Source organism: Rhinoderma darwinii, chromosome 2 (genome assembly GCF_050947455.1).
Source record: "Rhinoderma darwinii isolate aRhiDar2 chromosome 2, aRhiDar2.hap1, whole genome shotgun sequence".
Lineage (NCBI taxonomy): Eukaryota > Metazoa > Chordata > Amphibia > Anura > Rhinodermatidae > Rhinoderma > Rhinoderma darwinii.
The window spans coordinates 178,587,078-178,601,168 of NC_134688.1; the positions used below are offsets into that span (position 1 = coordinate 178,587,078).

At 39.8% G+C, this 14,091-nt stretch overlaps 1 protein-coding gene across 1 annotated transcript in view; it reads left to right on the plus strand.

Moving 5' to 3' along the window:
* The first annotated feature begins 351 nt into the window (after window positions 1-351).
* GRK1 (G protein-coupled receptor kinase 1) overlaps window positions 352-14,091 on the plus strand; it is a 60,179-nt gene continuing 46,439 nt past the window's right edge. The window contains exon 1 of the mRNA XM_075850298.1: window positions 352-1,053. Within this exon, the coding sequence (XP_075706413.1) occupies window positions 352-1,053 (702 nt within the window). The remainder of the gene's footprint in view (window positions 1,054-14,091) is intronic.

The following is a 14,091-nucleotide window of genomic DNA, read 5'->3' on the forward strand; positions in this document are numbered from 1 at the left end:
GCTATCTGTTCTAATAAGACATTCTTATACTAAATCGCACAGGAACTGGATTACTATTTTACGTCTGATGTGATTTTCACTACACATTGACTGACTTTTTTGCATACATTTTGTATTCATTTCTTGAAACAGTTTTAGGCTACGAGCTGTTTGGCCTATTTTTCCTGATGCTGTCTCATGGAATTGCAATTCCCGATTGAAGACCTTAGTCTATAATTCTACCTCGATCAAAGGGATTTTGCTAAGCCTGGAAGCACTGAATGCAGTGGGCAGATCTTCCTTTCAGTCAAGATTTACTATCTGTAGATACCAGGTGGTTCATGTTTGGTTCAGGAGACTAAACGATCAAAGATGGATTTTGGGGCACTGGAAACAGTGGTAGCCAATTCTGCGTATATTACTGCACGTGGTAGCTTTGATGGGGGCTTCACTGCTCAAGTTTCTCGGAACAAGAAGTTTCGTGCCAAGCTAAAACTGCCTCCCCTTACAGAGTGTGAAAATCTGAGGAACAAGATTGATCTGGAATTTGAAAATATTTGCGAAAACCAGCCCATAGGTAAGAAGTTGTTTCAGGAGTTTTTGGGAACAGTTGAACAGTTTGTTCCTGCACTGGAGATCTGGACTGATATTGAGGATTATGATACAGCTGAGGATGACGATCGCTTGCAAAGAGCCAAGAGCATCATCAACAAATATCTTGATAGCCATTCTAAGTATTTTTGTCACTATTTAGAGGAAAAGGCTATTGCACAAGCGGTGGAGGAATGCAACAAGGTCCCTGATGGACTCTTCAAACCATTGCTTCAGTCTACCTCAAATTATTTAAAGGAAAATGCATTTCAACAATATAAGGAAAGCAAATTATTTTCAAGATTCCTTCAATGGAAATGGTTAGAATCTCAGCCTATTGGAGAAGAATGGTTTATGGACTTTAGAGTTCTTGGGAAAGGTGGATTTGGGGAAGTGTCAGCTTCCCAAATGAGGGCAACTGGTAAAATGTATGCTTGTAAGAAACTCAGCAAGAAACGTTTGAAGAAGAGGAAGGGATTTGAAGTAAGCATTTAATTCCTCATTACTAGTCAATATGATCCACTTTCATTTAAAACTTTAGGATTTTAAGGCATGTGCTTGGGAGCACTACGATTGAGTAAAGGTCACATGACCAGATTACTTGACAGGCTTAGATGTTTGAAGGTCATGGTTAATCACATTTAACATAATGTTTTGGTGCTTCTTTCTACAGAAATGTAGTTACCTATAAATATACATTCGACTCAATTAAAGTAATTAATATAATTCATTAGTGAATGGCAACATAACATATATTTACCTATTCGAGTAATATCAATTCAACAGTATTAGTATTCCAAGATTCATAGTTTAGATTAGAAATAAAGCTAGATTATACAGTTTAGCATTAAGAGTTTATGTTTGTATTACACATTTGTTGTCATTTTGATGCCGTTTAGTCTGCAACATATTTCTGAAAATTATGCATAAATGTGATGGTACCCGTGCACCGATTTTCTAATGTAAATAACTGGAATACTGTGAAGATAATATGTCAATGTATAGAGAATTCCTAACCATGTAACCGTTTTTTAAATTGCTGGTTTGTGTCAAAATTTTTAATAAAAAAAATATGACATACAAACCAACTTCTTTTAAAATATTAAAAGTTCAAAAAACTCCCCTTTTCCCATTTTTCTAAAGTAATGTAAAAAAAAACAGCAAAATTGGTCACTGCGTCCGTAAAAGTCTGAACTATTACAATATATCATTAGTTAATTCGCACGGTGAACACTGTAAAAAGAAAAAAAATATAAAACGCCAGAATCGCAGTTTTTTGGTCAACTTAGCTGTAAATTTTTTTTTTAGAGAAATTGGACAAGAAGTCGTATGTACCAAAAAAATGGTACCAATAAAAAACACAGCTCGTGCAGCTAATATTAAGCCCTCATACCTGTTAATCGATGGAAAAATAAAAAAGTTATGGCTTTCAGAATATGGCAACAAAAACATTTTTTTTTCTTTCCTAACAAATCGTTTTTTGTATAAGGAGTAAAACATAAAAAAATATATATAAATTTGGTATCACCGTAATTCTATTGACCAGCAGAATAAAGTTAATTTGTCATTTTAACCGCACGGTGAAAGATGTAAAAAGAAACCTAGAAGAAAATGATCGAATCACAGTTTTTTTTAATTCCATCCCACATAGAATTTTTTTTCAGTTTCCCAGTACATTATATGGTACTTTAAATTGTGCTAAACTAAAACTCCTCCCACAAAAAACAAGCTTTCATACCACTTTATTGACGGAAAAATAAAAAAGTTATGTCTCATAGAAGGCGTGGAGTGAAAAACAAAAATAAAAAATGTTCTTAAATGTGTTAAAAAGAAAAAAAAATTTTAATAAAATAAACAGGGTCCTGTAGGTCAAACGTCTATTATTTAATACTTCATCCTAGTCAGCTTCTTCCACTTGTAGGGCTTGTCCAAACGTAACGGAATTGTTGCAGACAATTTCTGCAGCAATTCCGTTGAAAGTAGCAGACATTCCGCTGCGGAAAAAATGCACCATTTCCTGCATTTTTTACTGCAGAAAATGCTGCGTATTTTGCTGCTTTTGCACAATGTTGGGAGATGGAGACATCTCCTCTGAAAAACACAGCAATTCAGTCCACATTCCGCAGCAGGAATTGACATGCTGCAGTACAAAAATTACGTACCGCAGGTCAATTTCTGGTCAGAATTTGTTTGCAGCGTGTGGATTAGATTTGTTAAATCTCATCCACTTTGCTGCTACTGTATTCTGCTACGTATTTTCCATCCCCAATTCCGGACGGAAAATATGCAGCAATTCCGCAGCGTGTGGACAAGCCCGTATGCTTCAATTAAACTTTTACAATTGGACCTATAAGTAAATAACTGGGGAAATAAAAATCGAAAAGATTATAATGCAGGATATTATCATATGGTGTTCTTAGAGCTAAATTGATTCTTAGGATGTCGTTTTTAAAAATATCTTCCTTTCTATATTTGCTGTTTTGGGAATTTTGTGAAACAAATCGCAGGGACTTTCCTGTTTAGATTAGGTATTGTAGTACAAGCCTCATTGTGTTAACACAGCAATTATATAGAATGCGACATTTCATGCTGGAGGGCTAGTTGGACTAAGGTCATTCAGGCCAATGATTTTGTGACAGAAATAATATGCGACACAATAATTTGGTATACATTATATACATGTTAAGTTATACACACAACTTTTACAAAGGGTCAAATAGTTAAAGTTGGCAAAAATTTTTTTTAAATAAATGTTAAATTGTTTCTTATCTTCCTTAGTCTACTTGCCAATTTGTATGGTTTCTTTCCCGCATCCTATGGCCCTGACCCTTTATATATATATATGATAATATAGGTGTGTGCTCAGTTGGTATTTTTCCAAAGTATTTGGTATATTTACAAGCAAAAAGTACAAAAAGAAACAAGTATTTAAAATTTATACAAATTACCATTGGTTACTACAGTTTTGGGCACTGAAATGTAGTGACAGTAAATTAGTCTTTTTGTATTTTATCACCATATATAACATGTCCAGTTACAAGATAAAGAAAAAAAAATTAAGCTTTCACAGTTGAGAAACGACTTTTGTTTGAATTCATGTGAACTTTCATCTGCAGGTATTATAAGTCAGAACGGTAAACCTTGTACAAACTTCACAAGCTTAAACATATTGTGCTCACACACACTGAAGGTTTTGGATGGTCACTAAACCAAAATGACCAACCGCAGTATACGATTGTTAAAAATAAGCAAATCTTCTGTTCTAATCCTCTAAACCCATTTATGTTCTTATGTCTGTCTAGATTTGAGATGAGCGAATTTCCCGAAATTCCCCTTTAGTTTGATCTTATTGAACTGGCCGTTAGATTCGATTCGGTCCAAATAAATTCGTCACGAATCGAAAGTGCTCTGATTGCCCTGAAAAGTCATGTATGACACTCTGAGTTCTTTTAGAACTGTACAGTATATGACTCCTCTCAAGCTCTTTAACGCAAAGACAGCATTAGTAATGTCAAATTGACAGCAACATACATCGCTATGGGTAAATGGATGGTAGCCGGTGGTAACAAACAGCCTGTTTAAAAACACACTGCAGCTGACTGATTTTTTTTACGCTTTTTAATATTAAAAAACGGTCTAAAAATTTTCCCTTTTTGGTGGCAGATGACAGCCGGTGTTAATACACTTAATTTAAAAATACCCCCAGATTCGTTGAATCTCTGTAAAGGATGATCTTGATACATATGTTTTGCACAGAAATGAGTCTATCTACTGTTCTAGGAATGAGTTATCAATCAAAAAGCGATATGCCAAAGTCACTTTGAGAAATGCAGGGCATAGTTAGCGCAACATTACTATCCTGGAGAAGGGTTCTCTCGGTGTACCTTCAAGAAATACGCTGAAAACAAGAGTGTACGTGATCGACCATGACCTGGACATCTCGAGTGACCACAAAGCAGGAGAACAAATTTATCAGTGTGTTCCAAACGAAACAGATTCAAAACAGCTCATCATATCCGTGCTGCTCTGATGGAAACGAGGAAGTAAAGCATATCAATCGCGACTGTCAAACACCGCCTTGTAGCCAGTGGCTTGAATGGATGTGATGCAGCCTGACAACCATTGCAAGGACCCATTGCAAAGAAGAGGCTATTGTGGGCTAAAAAGCACAGGAGCTGGACCACTAGTCAGTGGAAGAAGGTTATTTTCACTAAATTGAAATTTAAGGTGTTTGGGTCCAAGAGGCGAAAGTTAATTTCTCGTGTGACAGGTGATCCCATGTTTCCTGTTTGCATTAAGCCCACAGTCAAGAATGGAGGAGATTCCATAATGGTCTGGGGATGTTTCGGAGGTGGTGCGTTTGGTGACTTACTAACAATGAAAGGAATCATGGACCCCAAGTGCTACCACAACATGCTGTTGTGCCATGCCATCCCTTTTGGCACCCGTCTTATTGGTCGTAGTTTCAGACTACAGCAAGTTAACAACCCAGAACATAACTCCTGTATTTGCAAAAAGTTTATTCAGTCAAAAGAAAGACAACAGGTGCTGAAGAACATGGTTCGACCACCCCAGAGTCCCGATTGCAATCCAATTGAACTCCTTTAAGATCATCTGGGCAGGGGTATTTGAGATGTGCAAGTTACGAGCTGAAATCACCTTGGAAGTTTCTACAAAAGAAGTGGGCTGCAATAGCAGCTCAAACAAGTTGACCAACAGAATGCTACACATTGATCTACTGTGATCGCTGCTAAGGGTGGATACTTTGATGTGAGAAAAATTGAAGAAAATCAAGGCTCAATTAATTTATAAACAATGTTTATTAGTATAAAACATATTTATTTGCCTAACTACATGGAATCCATATTCATCACAAACTAGCTTCTTTCGTTAATTTCCCAAATCCTTTTCTACTGGTCCTCATCAGCAAGAACGTTGTGATCAACAGTGGCTGACAAAATTAAAAATATTGCTCAATTTATAATAACATTTTTCTCCCAAACTCAGTATATCATTAAAATAAGCACTCTATCATGCTGCATCCCCAGCTGCGTCTCACCAACAACTGGGGGCACCTCACCAAGCGAGGTCTGTCTACAGTTTGAGAAGCTCTGGCATAGAGGATGGTCATAGTCACGGCTCCCATTTTCTTAACTTTGCAAGTCTTTTTTGTTCCCTGTGAGGAATATTTAATAGTCATTGTTATTAGTTTTCACGCACACAGACTGACTGGATAAGTGACATTCATTGTTAAGATGGTTTTTTGGATGGGCAAGGTTTTATTGCCCAAGCGAGCCTGAGGTAGAAAAAATGTTCTGCCTATAGTCAATTATAATGCCCCAGCTGCGGGTAAGTTTTTGCTATAGAGACACATAAGACTTAACTAATGAATGAGAAGGTAAAAACTTAGGGTCAGATTTGTTAAGACTGACATTTCTACGCCATATTTAATATGAAAAACACTGGAGTCCATGCGCCTGAAAGAGAAATCTATGCAAGCTATGAGCTGGCATAGATTTCCGCTATAATTTCCACCAGTTTCTGGTGTAAATTATAATGAATTACTCCTACTAAGCCCTGCCAGTCTTTTTGAAAAATGGCGGAGGCGGAGTAAAAATGCAAGAGTCGCAAAACACATGACAACATGGGTACTTCTATTTTACTCTGATGGATCAATAAAGATGATCAATATCCTGGTGCCTTTCATTTTTTGCTACAATCATAAGTAAGTAAAATAAATGAAGACATTCCATTTGTTTTGTTTTTGCACAGAATGATATCTGGTTCCTTCATCTTAGTGTTATTGCTTCTTTATTAATTTAAATTCCATTAACCACTATTGGCATTGTTAGAACGAATATAATTAAAAAAAATATTTTAAAAAAACGCTAAAATAATTATTTGTATATGTTATTCCAGCTTGATGTGTAGACCTTTGATACTCAGTATATTATTTTCTGTCATCAGGCTCTTAATAATCATATTTCTGTGTGCATCTGTCTAATATTGTCTCCGATCACATTACAGGATATGAACTCTAAGCTTTAAATTATCGACTTATTAATACAATATCTTATACATTCTTAAATCATTTTACATATTTGCTTAAAATTGGGAATGTGCAAAATTCATTGAGTTTCTACTATCCTAAGCCTTGGTAAAAGTAGGAACACTGGTCTTTTAGGGTTTTATTGATGGCAATAGTAATAATAATAATTATAATTTGTAACAGTTCTTAACAGGATAGACTTAGAAAAGACATTTATCAACTATCCCCACAGTAGGTAAGAAGGGTCCCTATCGCTGGGGGCCCCACCGCTGTTCCTGAGGTCTTGTAGAACTTTCAGTGGAGCGGCAGATGAGCATGTGGGGTGCTGCTCCATTCAAAGTCTATGGGACAGATGAGTACAGCACATGGCTATTTCCATCAGTTCCATAGACGTTGAATGGAGCTCCATTTAAGCTCCTTCTCACTGTGGGAGGTGCAGCAAGGTAGAACGGGGGCACGGGACCCACTTTCTAGTGATCAGTGGAGGTTCCAGCAGTGGGGTCCCTAGCAATTAGACACTTCTCACCTATCCTGTGAATAGGTGATACATGTTGATTCTGGAAATACCCCTTTAAGATGGCCATAAACATTAGATAAATGTTGGCTGAACACGATGATTATGACAGAAATTATCTTAATTCTCCCATGTTGGTAGATGGTGGAAAAGACGGAGATGGTTTGGATTTCAACATGTCCAATCCTTTGGTCCCACAAGAGATAAACTGCTGCCAGAGGTGTCTGACAGCGACTTATTCCCCTGTCCCTATTGAAAACGCTGGTGCAGTTAATAGAATAGCCATGTATTATTCAATAATTGACTAATAAATTTCCTATAGATAGAGAGAGATGTCTAATTTATATTGTCATTTTTGGTTTGGGATTAGATACATTTATAGGACTATTATAAATAGTCCTATAAAATAATATATTTCTGACTATGTTATCCATTACATTTACTATGTAATAGCGATAATGTTTGCTGATACAATTAGCTGGAGTCACAGCCTTTTGCTAAAGTGATTGGTAATTTTAGCTAATGATGTAAATCAGCTTTTTGTTGCAATTTTTAAAAAATATTATTTTGTAAAACAGAATGTTTGAAAAAGGTTGTGTATTGTCCGAAACGTCACGTATATCTGTGGATTCTCAATACCCATAACTGTATGTGAGGACATACCAAACATACAAAAAGGAGGAAATAACACAAAGTACAAGTATGTACCATGCAAAAATATGAATACTTTATTACAATAATCATAAAAACATATTGGCCATCAAGACCTGAAGTAGACAGACAATTAAAATACAATAGTGTGGAGATAGATGGGAACTACACAAGTAACATTCACTTAACATATAAACATCATAGGATGTAATGTCATTCAAATGAACTACTCAAAAGGACATGCTGTATATGCATGGATCAATTTAAGAGACACAAGTATACCATAAGGCAAAATGCCGTTAAAGTGAACTACACAGAAAGACAGGTTATCTATACAAAAAAATCGGTCAAAGAGGCACAAGTACAAGTGTAATTGCAGTTACATAGGCACCAGGGAATCACCAGAAATAAAAGCCCCAGAACCTATACCAACCCGTTTGTTGCATGGTGAGCCTATACAAACAATCTCCACACTAAGAGCCCCGACGCGCGTTTCGCCGTCAGCTTTTTCAAGGGGTGCCTATGTGACTGCAATTACACTTGTACTTTTGCCTCTTTGACCGATTTTATTTATAGATAACCTGTCTTTCTGTGTAGTTCACTTTAACGGCATTTTGCCTTATGGTATACTTGTATATGCATGGATCAATTTAAGTGACACAAGTATACCATAAGGCAAAATGCCGTTAAAGTGAACTACACAGAAAGACAGGTTATCTATACAAAAAAATCGGTCAAAGAGGCACAAGTACAAGTGTAATTGCAGTTACATAGGCACCAGGGAATCACCAGAAATAAAAGCCCCAGAACCTATACCAACCCGTTTGTTGCATGGTGAGCCTATACAAACAATCTCCACACTAAGAGCCCCGACGCGCGTTTCGCCGTCAGCTTTTTCAAGGGGTGCCTATGTGACTGCAATTACACTTGTACTTTTGCCTCTTTGACGACCGATTTTATTTATAGATAACCTGTCTTTCTGTGTAGTTCACTTTAACGGCATTTTGCCTTATGGTATACTTGTATATGCATGGATCAATTTAAGTGACACAAGTATACCATAAGGCAAAATGCCGTTAAAGTGAACTACACAGAAAGACAGGTTATCTATACAAAAAAATCGGACAAAGAGGCACAAGTACAAGTGTAATTGCAGTTACATAGGCACCAGGGAATCACCAGAAATAAAAGCCCCAAAACCTATACCAACCCGTTTGTTGCATGGTGAGCCTATACAAACAATCTCCACACTAAGAGCCCCGATGCGCGTTTCGCCGTCAGCTTTTTCAAGGGGTGCCTATGTGACTGCAATTACACTTGTACTTTTGCCTCTTTGACCGATTTTATTTATAGATAACCTGTCTTTCTGTGTAGTTCACTTTAACGGCATTTTGCCTTATGGTATACTTGTATATGCATGGATCAATTTAAGTGACACAAGTATACCATAAGGCAAAATGCCGTTAAAGTGAACTACACAGAAAGACAGGTTATCTATACAAAAAAATCGGTCAAAGAGGCACAAGTACAAGTGTAATTGCAGTTACATAGGCACCAGGGAATCACCAGAAATAAAAGCCCCAGAACCTATACCAACCCGTTTGTTGCATGGTGAGCCTATACAAACAATCTCCACACTAAGAGCCCCGACGCGCGTTTCGCCGTCAGCTTTTTCAAGGGGTGCCTATGTGACTGCAATTACACTTGTACTTTTGCCTCTTTGACCGATTTTATTTATAGATAACCTGTCTTTCTGTGTAGTTCACTTTAACGGCATTTTGCCTTATGGTATACTTGTATATGCATGGATCAATTTAAGTGACACAAGTATACCATAAGGCAAAATGCCGTTAAAGTGAACTACACAGAAAGACAGGTTATCTATACAAAAAAATCGGACAAAGAGGCACAAGTACAAGTGTAATTGCAGTTACATAGGCACCAGGGAATCACCAGAAATAAAAGCCCCAAAACCTATACCAACCCGTTTGTTGCATGGTGAGCCTATACAAACAATCTCCACACTAAGAGCCCCGACGCGCGTTTCGCCGTCAGCATTTTCAAGGGGTGCCTATGTGACTGCAATTACACTTGTACTTGTGCCTCTTTGACTGATTTTATGTATAGATAACCTGTCTTTCTGTGTAGTTCACTTTAACGGCATTTTGCCTTATGGAATACTTGTGTCTCTTAAATTGATCCATGCATATACAGCATGTCCTTTTGAGTAGTTAATTTGAATGACATTACATCCTATGATGTTTACATAATAAGTGCATGTTACATGCGCAGTCCTCATCTATCTCCACACTATTGTATTTTAATTGTCTGTCTACTTCAGGTCTTCATGGCCAATATGTTTTTATGATTATTGTAATAAAGTATTCATTCTTTTGCATGGTACATACTTGTACTTTGTGTTACTTCCTCCTTTTTGGATGTTTGATGTGTCCTCACATACAGTTATGGGTATTGAGTTTCTAGTTTTTTGATATGTGCGGACGTTTATTAAGACGTTTGTCGTTGGTCTAGATCAGTATAGGTATTCTATATCTGTGGATTGTCTAACAGAAGAAATGAAACATATAAATCTATTATTGTAAAATCGAGTGCTGGGTCTTTTGTTTACTTAATATTTAAATATATACATTTTCGTTTAGCAGACGCCCTAATGTATTCATTTATTTATTCTACCGCTGTCATTCTTATTTTTAGGATTATGACTTACATTAATTTGTTTGTACAGTGGGTACAGCATTCAAACTTCTAGACCGGCTGAGTAAAATTCTCTTCCTGCTCACTTTCCGAGTGGGCGCATGAAAAGAGCACCTCAATATCCCAGATACTTGTAGGCACTCTCCATAAAATAGGTGCACACTTGTAGGATATATAGTTCTCCAAATAGATAAATAGTATTGTGTTGCTGTGTCTATGTTCATCATTTATTAGAGTTGGCAAATTCTTGCAGTGCTTAGACATACAAATGACTTAATGATACCAGTCTAATCCTAAACCCACAAGCGAATGTTCTGTACCATCAGATGTAAAGTTCCTGCCTACAGTATCTGACCTGGATACAGTACTAGTGAGCCCATAGCAACATAGGTCGCATTGATGGATACTGCTCTATTACTGTAATGATGGGGGTAGGGAAACAGACACGTGAGCCCTAATCTACACGCCACTCAGTCCCTGCCTATTTGCAACGACCCGCCCTAGGCGACGGGGTACAACTGGGCGACGGTCCCTACGTTCAATAAGTGCACGACAGACAAACAGACAAGGGTACACAGAAGCAAAGGGAAATGGGGCAGTTGCCCACGGCAACACCGTGAACAACAAGAGTGGTGAACGAGACGAGTCAAACCAGGAGTGTACGAGGTACAAAACGCAGAGCAGGAGAGTAGTCAGTAAGCCAGGGTCATATGATGCAGGGTCAAATAGTACAGAAGCTGCAGCAGGGCTAGGAAACCAAACAGAAGAATCACAAGCAAGGAGGAACAGGAAAGGCAGGTATAAATAGACAGAGGGCGGGAGCTAGCTCCGTCTGGCCAGGCTGTGATAGGCTCTCCCACTCCTAAGCCTGCCATCCTGAGTGGTGGAAGATGGAGTCAGTCTCACAGACATAGAAGCAGGTGCAGACTGATTACCTATGGGCGTATACATAGAAGCTGTGCCTGGCAGATCCTTAACAGTACCCCCCCTTTTATGAGGGGCCACCGGACCCTTTCTAAGTGGACCTGGTTTATTGGGGAAATGAAGGTGGAACCTCCTGACCAATACCCCAGCGTGAACATCCCGGGTGGGTACCCAAGTCCTCTCCTCAGGCCCGTATCCTCTCCAATGGACCAGGTACTGGAGGGAGCCTTGGACCATCTTGCTGTCCACAATCTTGGCCACCTCGAATTCTACCCCTTCAGGGGTGAGAACGGGGACAGGAGGTTTCCTCGAGGGAGCCAAGGACGGGGAGCAGCGTTTAAGGAGGGAGGCATGAAACACGTTGTGTACTCGAAAAGATGGGGGAAACTCCAGTCGGAAGGAGACAGGATTGAGGACTTCAATGACCTTGTACGGCCCTATAAACCGGGGAGCAAACTTCTTGGACGGGACTTTAAGGCGCAAGTTCTTAGACGATAGCCACACCAGATCCCCGACCATAAACAAGGGGTTAGCAGAACGTCTTCTATCTGCCTGAGTTTTTTGTATGCTCTGGGACGCCTCTAGGTTCTTGTGAACCTGGGCCCAGACTGTGCACAGTTCCCGCTGAACGACCTCTACCTCGGGATTGTTGGAACTACCAGGTGAAACGGAGGAGAACCGTGGATTAAACCCAAAATTACAGAAAAAGGGGGAGACCCCTGACGAGTTACTGACCCGGTTATTAAGGGAAAATTCGGCGAGGGGAATGAATGAGACCCAATCATATTGACAGTCAGAGATAAAACACCTTAAATATTGTTCTAGAGACTGATTAGTCCTCTCAGTTTGGCCATTAGTTTCAGGATGGAAGGCAGAGGAGAAGGACAGATCAATCTCCAACTTTTTACAGAAGGCTCTCCAAAACAAAGAAACAAATTGTACCCCTCTGTCAGAAACAATATTGACAGGGACCCCATGGAGATGCAGGATGTGTTTGACAAACAAGGTAGCTAACATCTTAGCATTGGGTAGTTTCTTGAGGGGCACAAAGTGGCACATCTGACTGAAGCGGTTTACTACAACCCACACCACCGAATTGCCTTGAGATGGAGGCAAATCGATGATAAAATCCATGGAGATATGGGTCCAAGGTCTCTGGGGAATGGGCAAAGAACGTAGTAAGCCCGCTGGTTGGGACCTGGGAGTCTTGGACCTAGCACAAACCTCACAAGCGGCGACGTAGGCCTTAACGTCTTTAGGCAACCCAGGACACCAATAGTTTCTGGCAATGAGGTGCTTGGTACCCAGGATGCCTGGATGACCAGATAGTGCGGAGTCATGATTTTCCCTAAGTACCCTTAGCCGGAATTGCAGGGGAACAAACAGCTTGTTCTCAGGAAGGTTCCTGGGAGCTGAACATAGATCAGCAGCAATATCAGAGACTAAATCAGAATCAATAGAGGAAATGATAATACCTGGAGGCAAAATACAAGCAGGATCTTCCTCCGAAGGAGGGCTGGCTATGAAGCTACGCGACAGTGCATCAGCCTTAATATTTTTAGACCCAGCCCTATAGGTAACCAAAAAGTTGAATCTGGAAAAAATAACGCCCATCGAGCTTGTCTCGGGTTTAGCCTCCGGGCAGATTCTAGGAAAACCAGATTCTTGTGGTCGGTAAGGACCGTTACCTGGTGCCTAGCCCCCTCCAGGAAGTGGCGCCACTCTTCAAATGCCCATTTAATGGCTAAGAGTTTGCGGTTGCCAATATCATAGTTACTCTCAGTGGGCGAAAACTTCCTGGAGAAGTAGGCACAGGGACGGAGATGGGTGAGGGAACTGGTACCCTGGGACAAGACAGCCCCCACTCCCACCTCGGACGCGTCAACCTCCACGACAAATGGCTCCATTTGGTTGGGCTGAACCAGCACCGGGGCCGAGATAAAGCACTTCTTAAGGACCTCAAAAGCCTGGACAGCCTCAGGAGGCCAGTGGAGGAGATCAGCACCTTTGCGAGTGAGGTCCATAAGAGGCTTAGCGATGACCAAGAAGTTAGCAATAAATCTCCTGTAATAATTAGCGAACCCCAAGAAGCACTGTAACGCCTTCAGGGAGGCAGGTTGGACCCATTCCGCCACAACCTGGACCTTGGCGGGGTCCATGCGGAATTCATGAGGAGTGAGGATTTGATTCAAAAATGGTATCTCCTGCACCCCAAACACACATTTTTCGGTCTTCGCACACAGTTTGTTTTCCCGAAGGACCTGGAGCACCTTCCTGACATGCTCAATGTGGGAGGACCAGTCCTTGGAAAACACAAGTATGTCATCAAGGTACACTACAAGAGAAATACCCCAAGGTAATCTCTTAAAATCTCATTTATGAAATTCTGGAAGACCGCGGGAGCATTACACAACCCAAAGGGCATGGCGAGGTATTCGAAGTGAGCTTCGGGCGTGTTAAACGCAGTCCTCCACTCATCCCCCTCTTTGATGCGGATAAGGTTATATGCCCCCGTAGATCAAACTTAGAGAACCATTGGGCCCCCTGAACCTGATTAAAGAGATCAGGAATTAAAGGAAGGGGATACTGGTTCCTTATAGTGACCTTATTCAAGTTACGGTAGTCAATGCATGGCCTAAGACCACCATCCTTCTTCCCTACGAAGAAG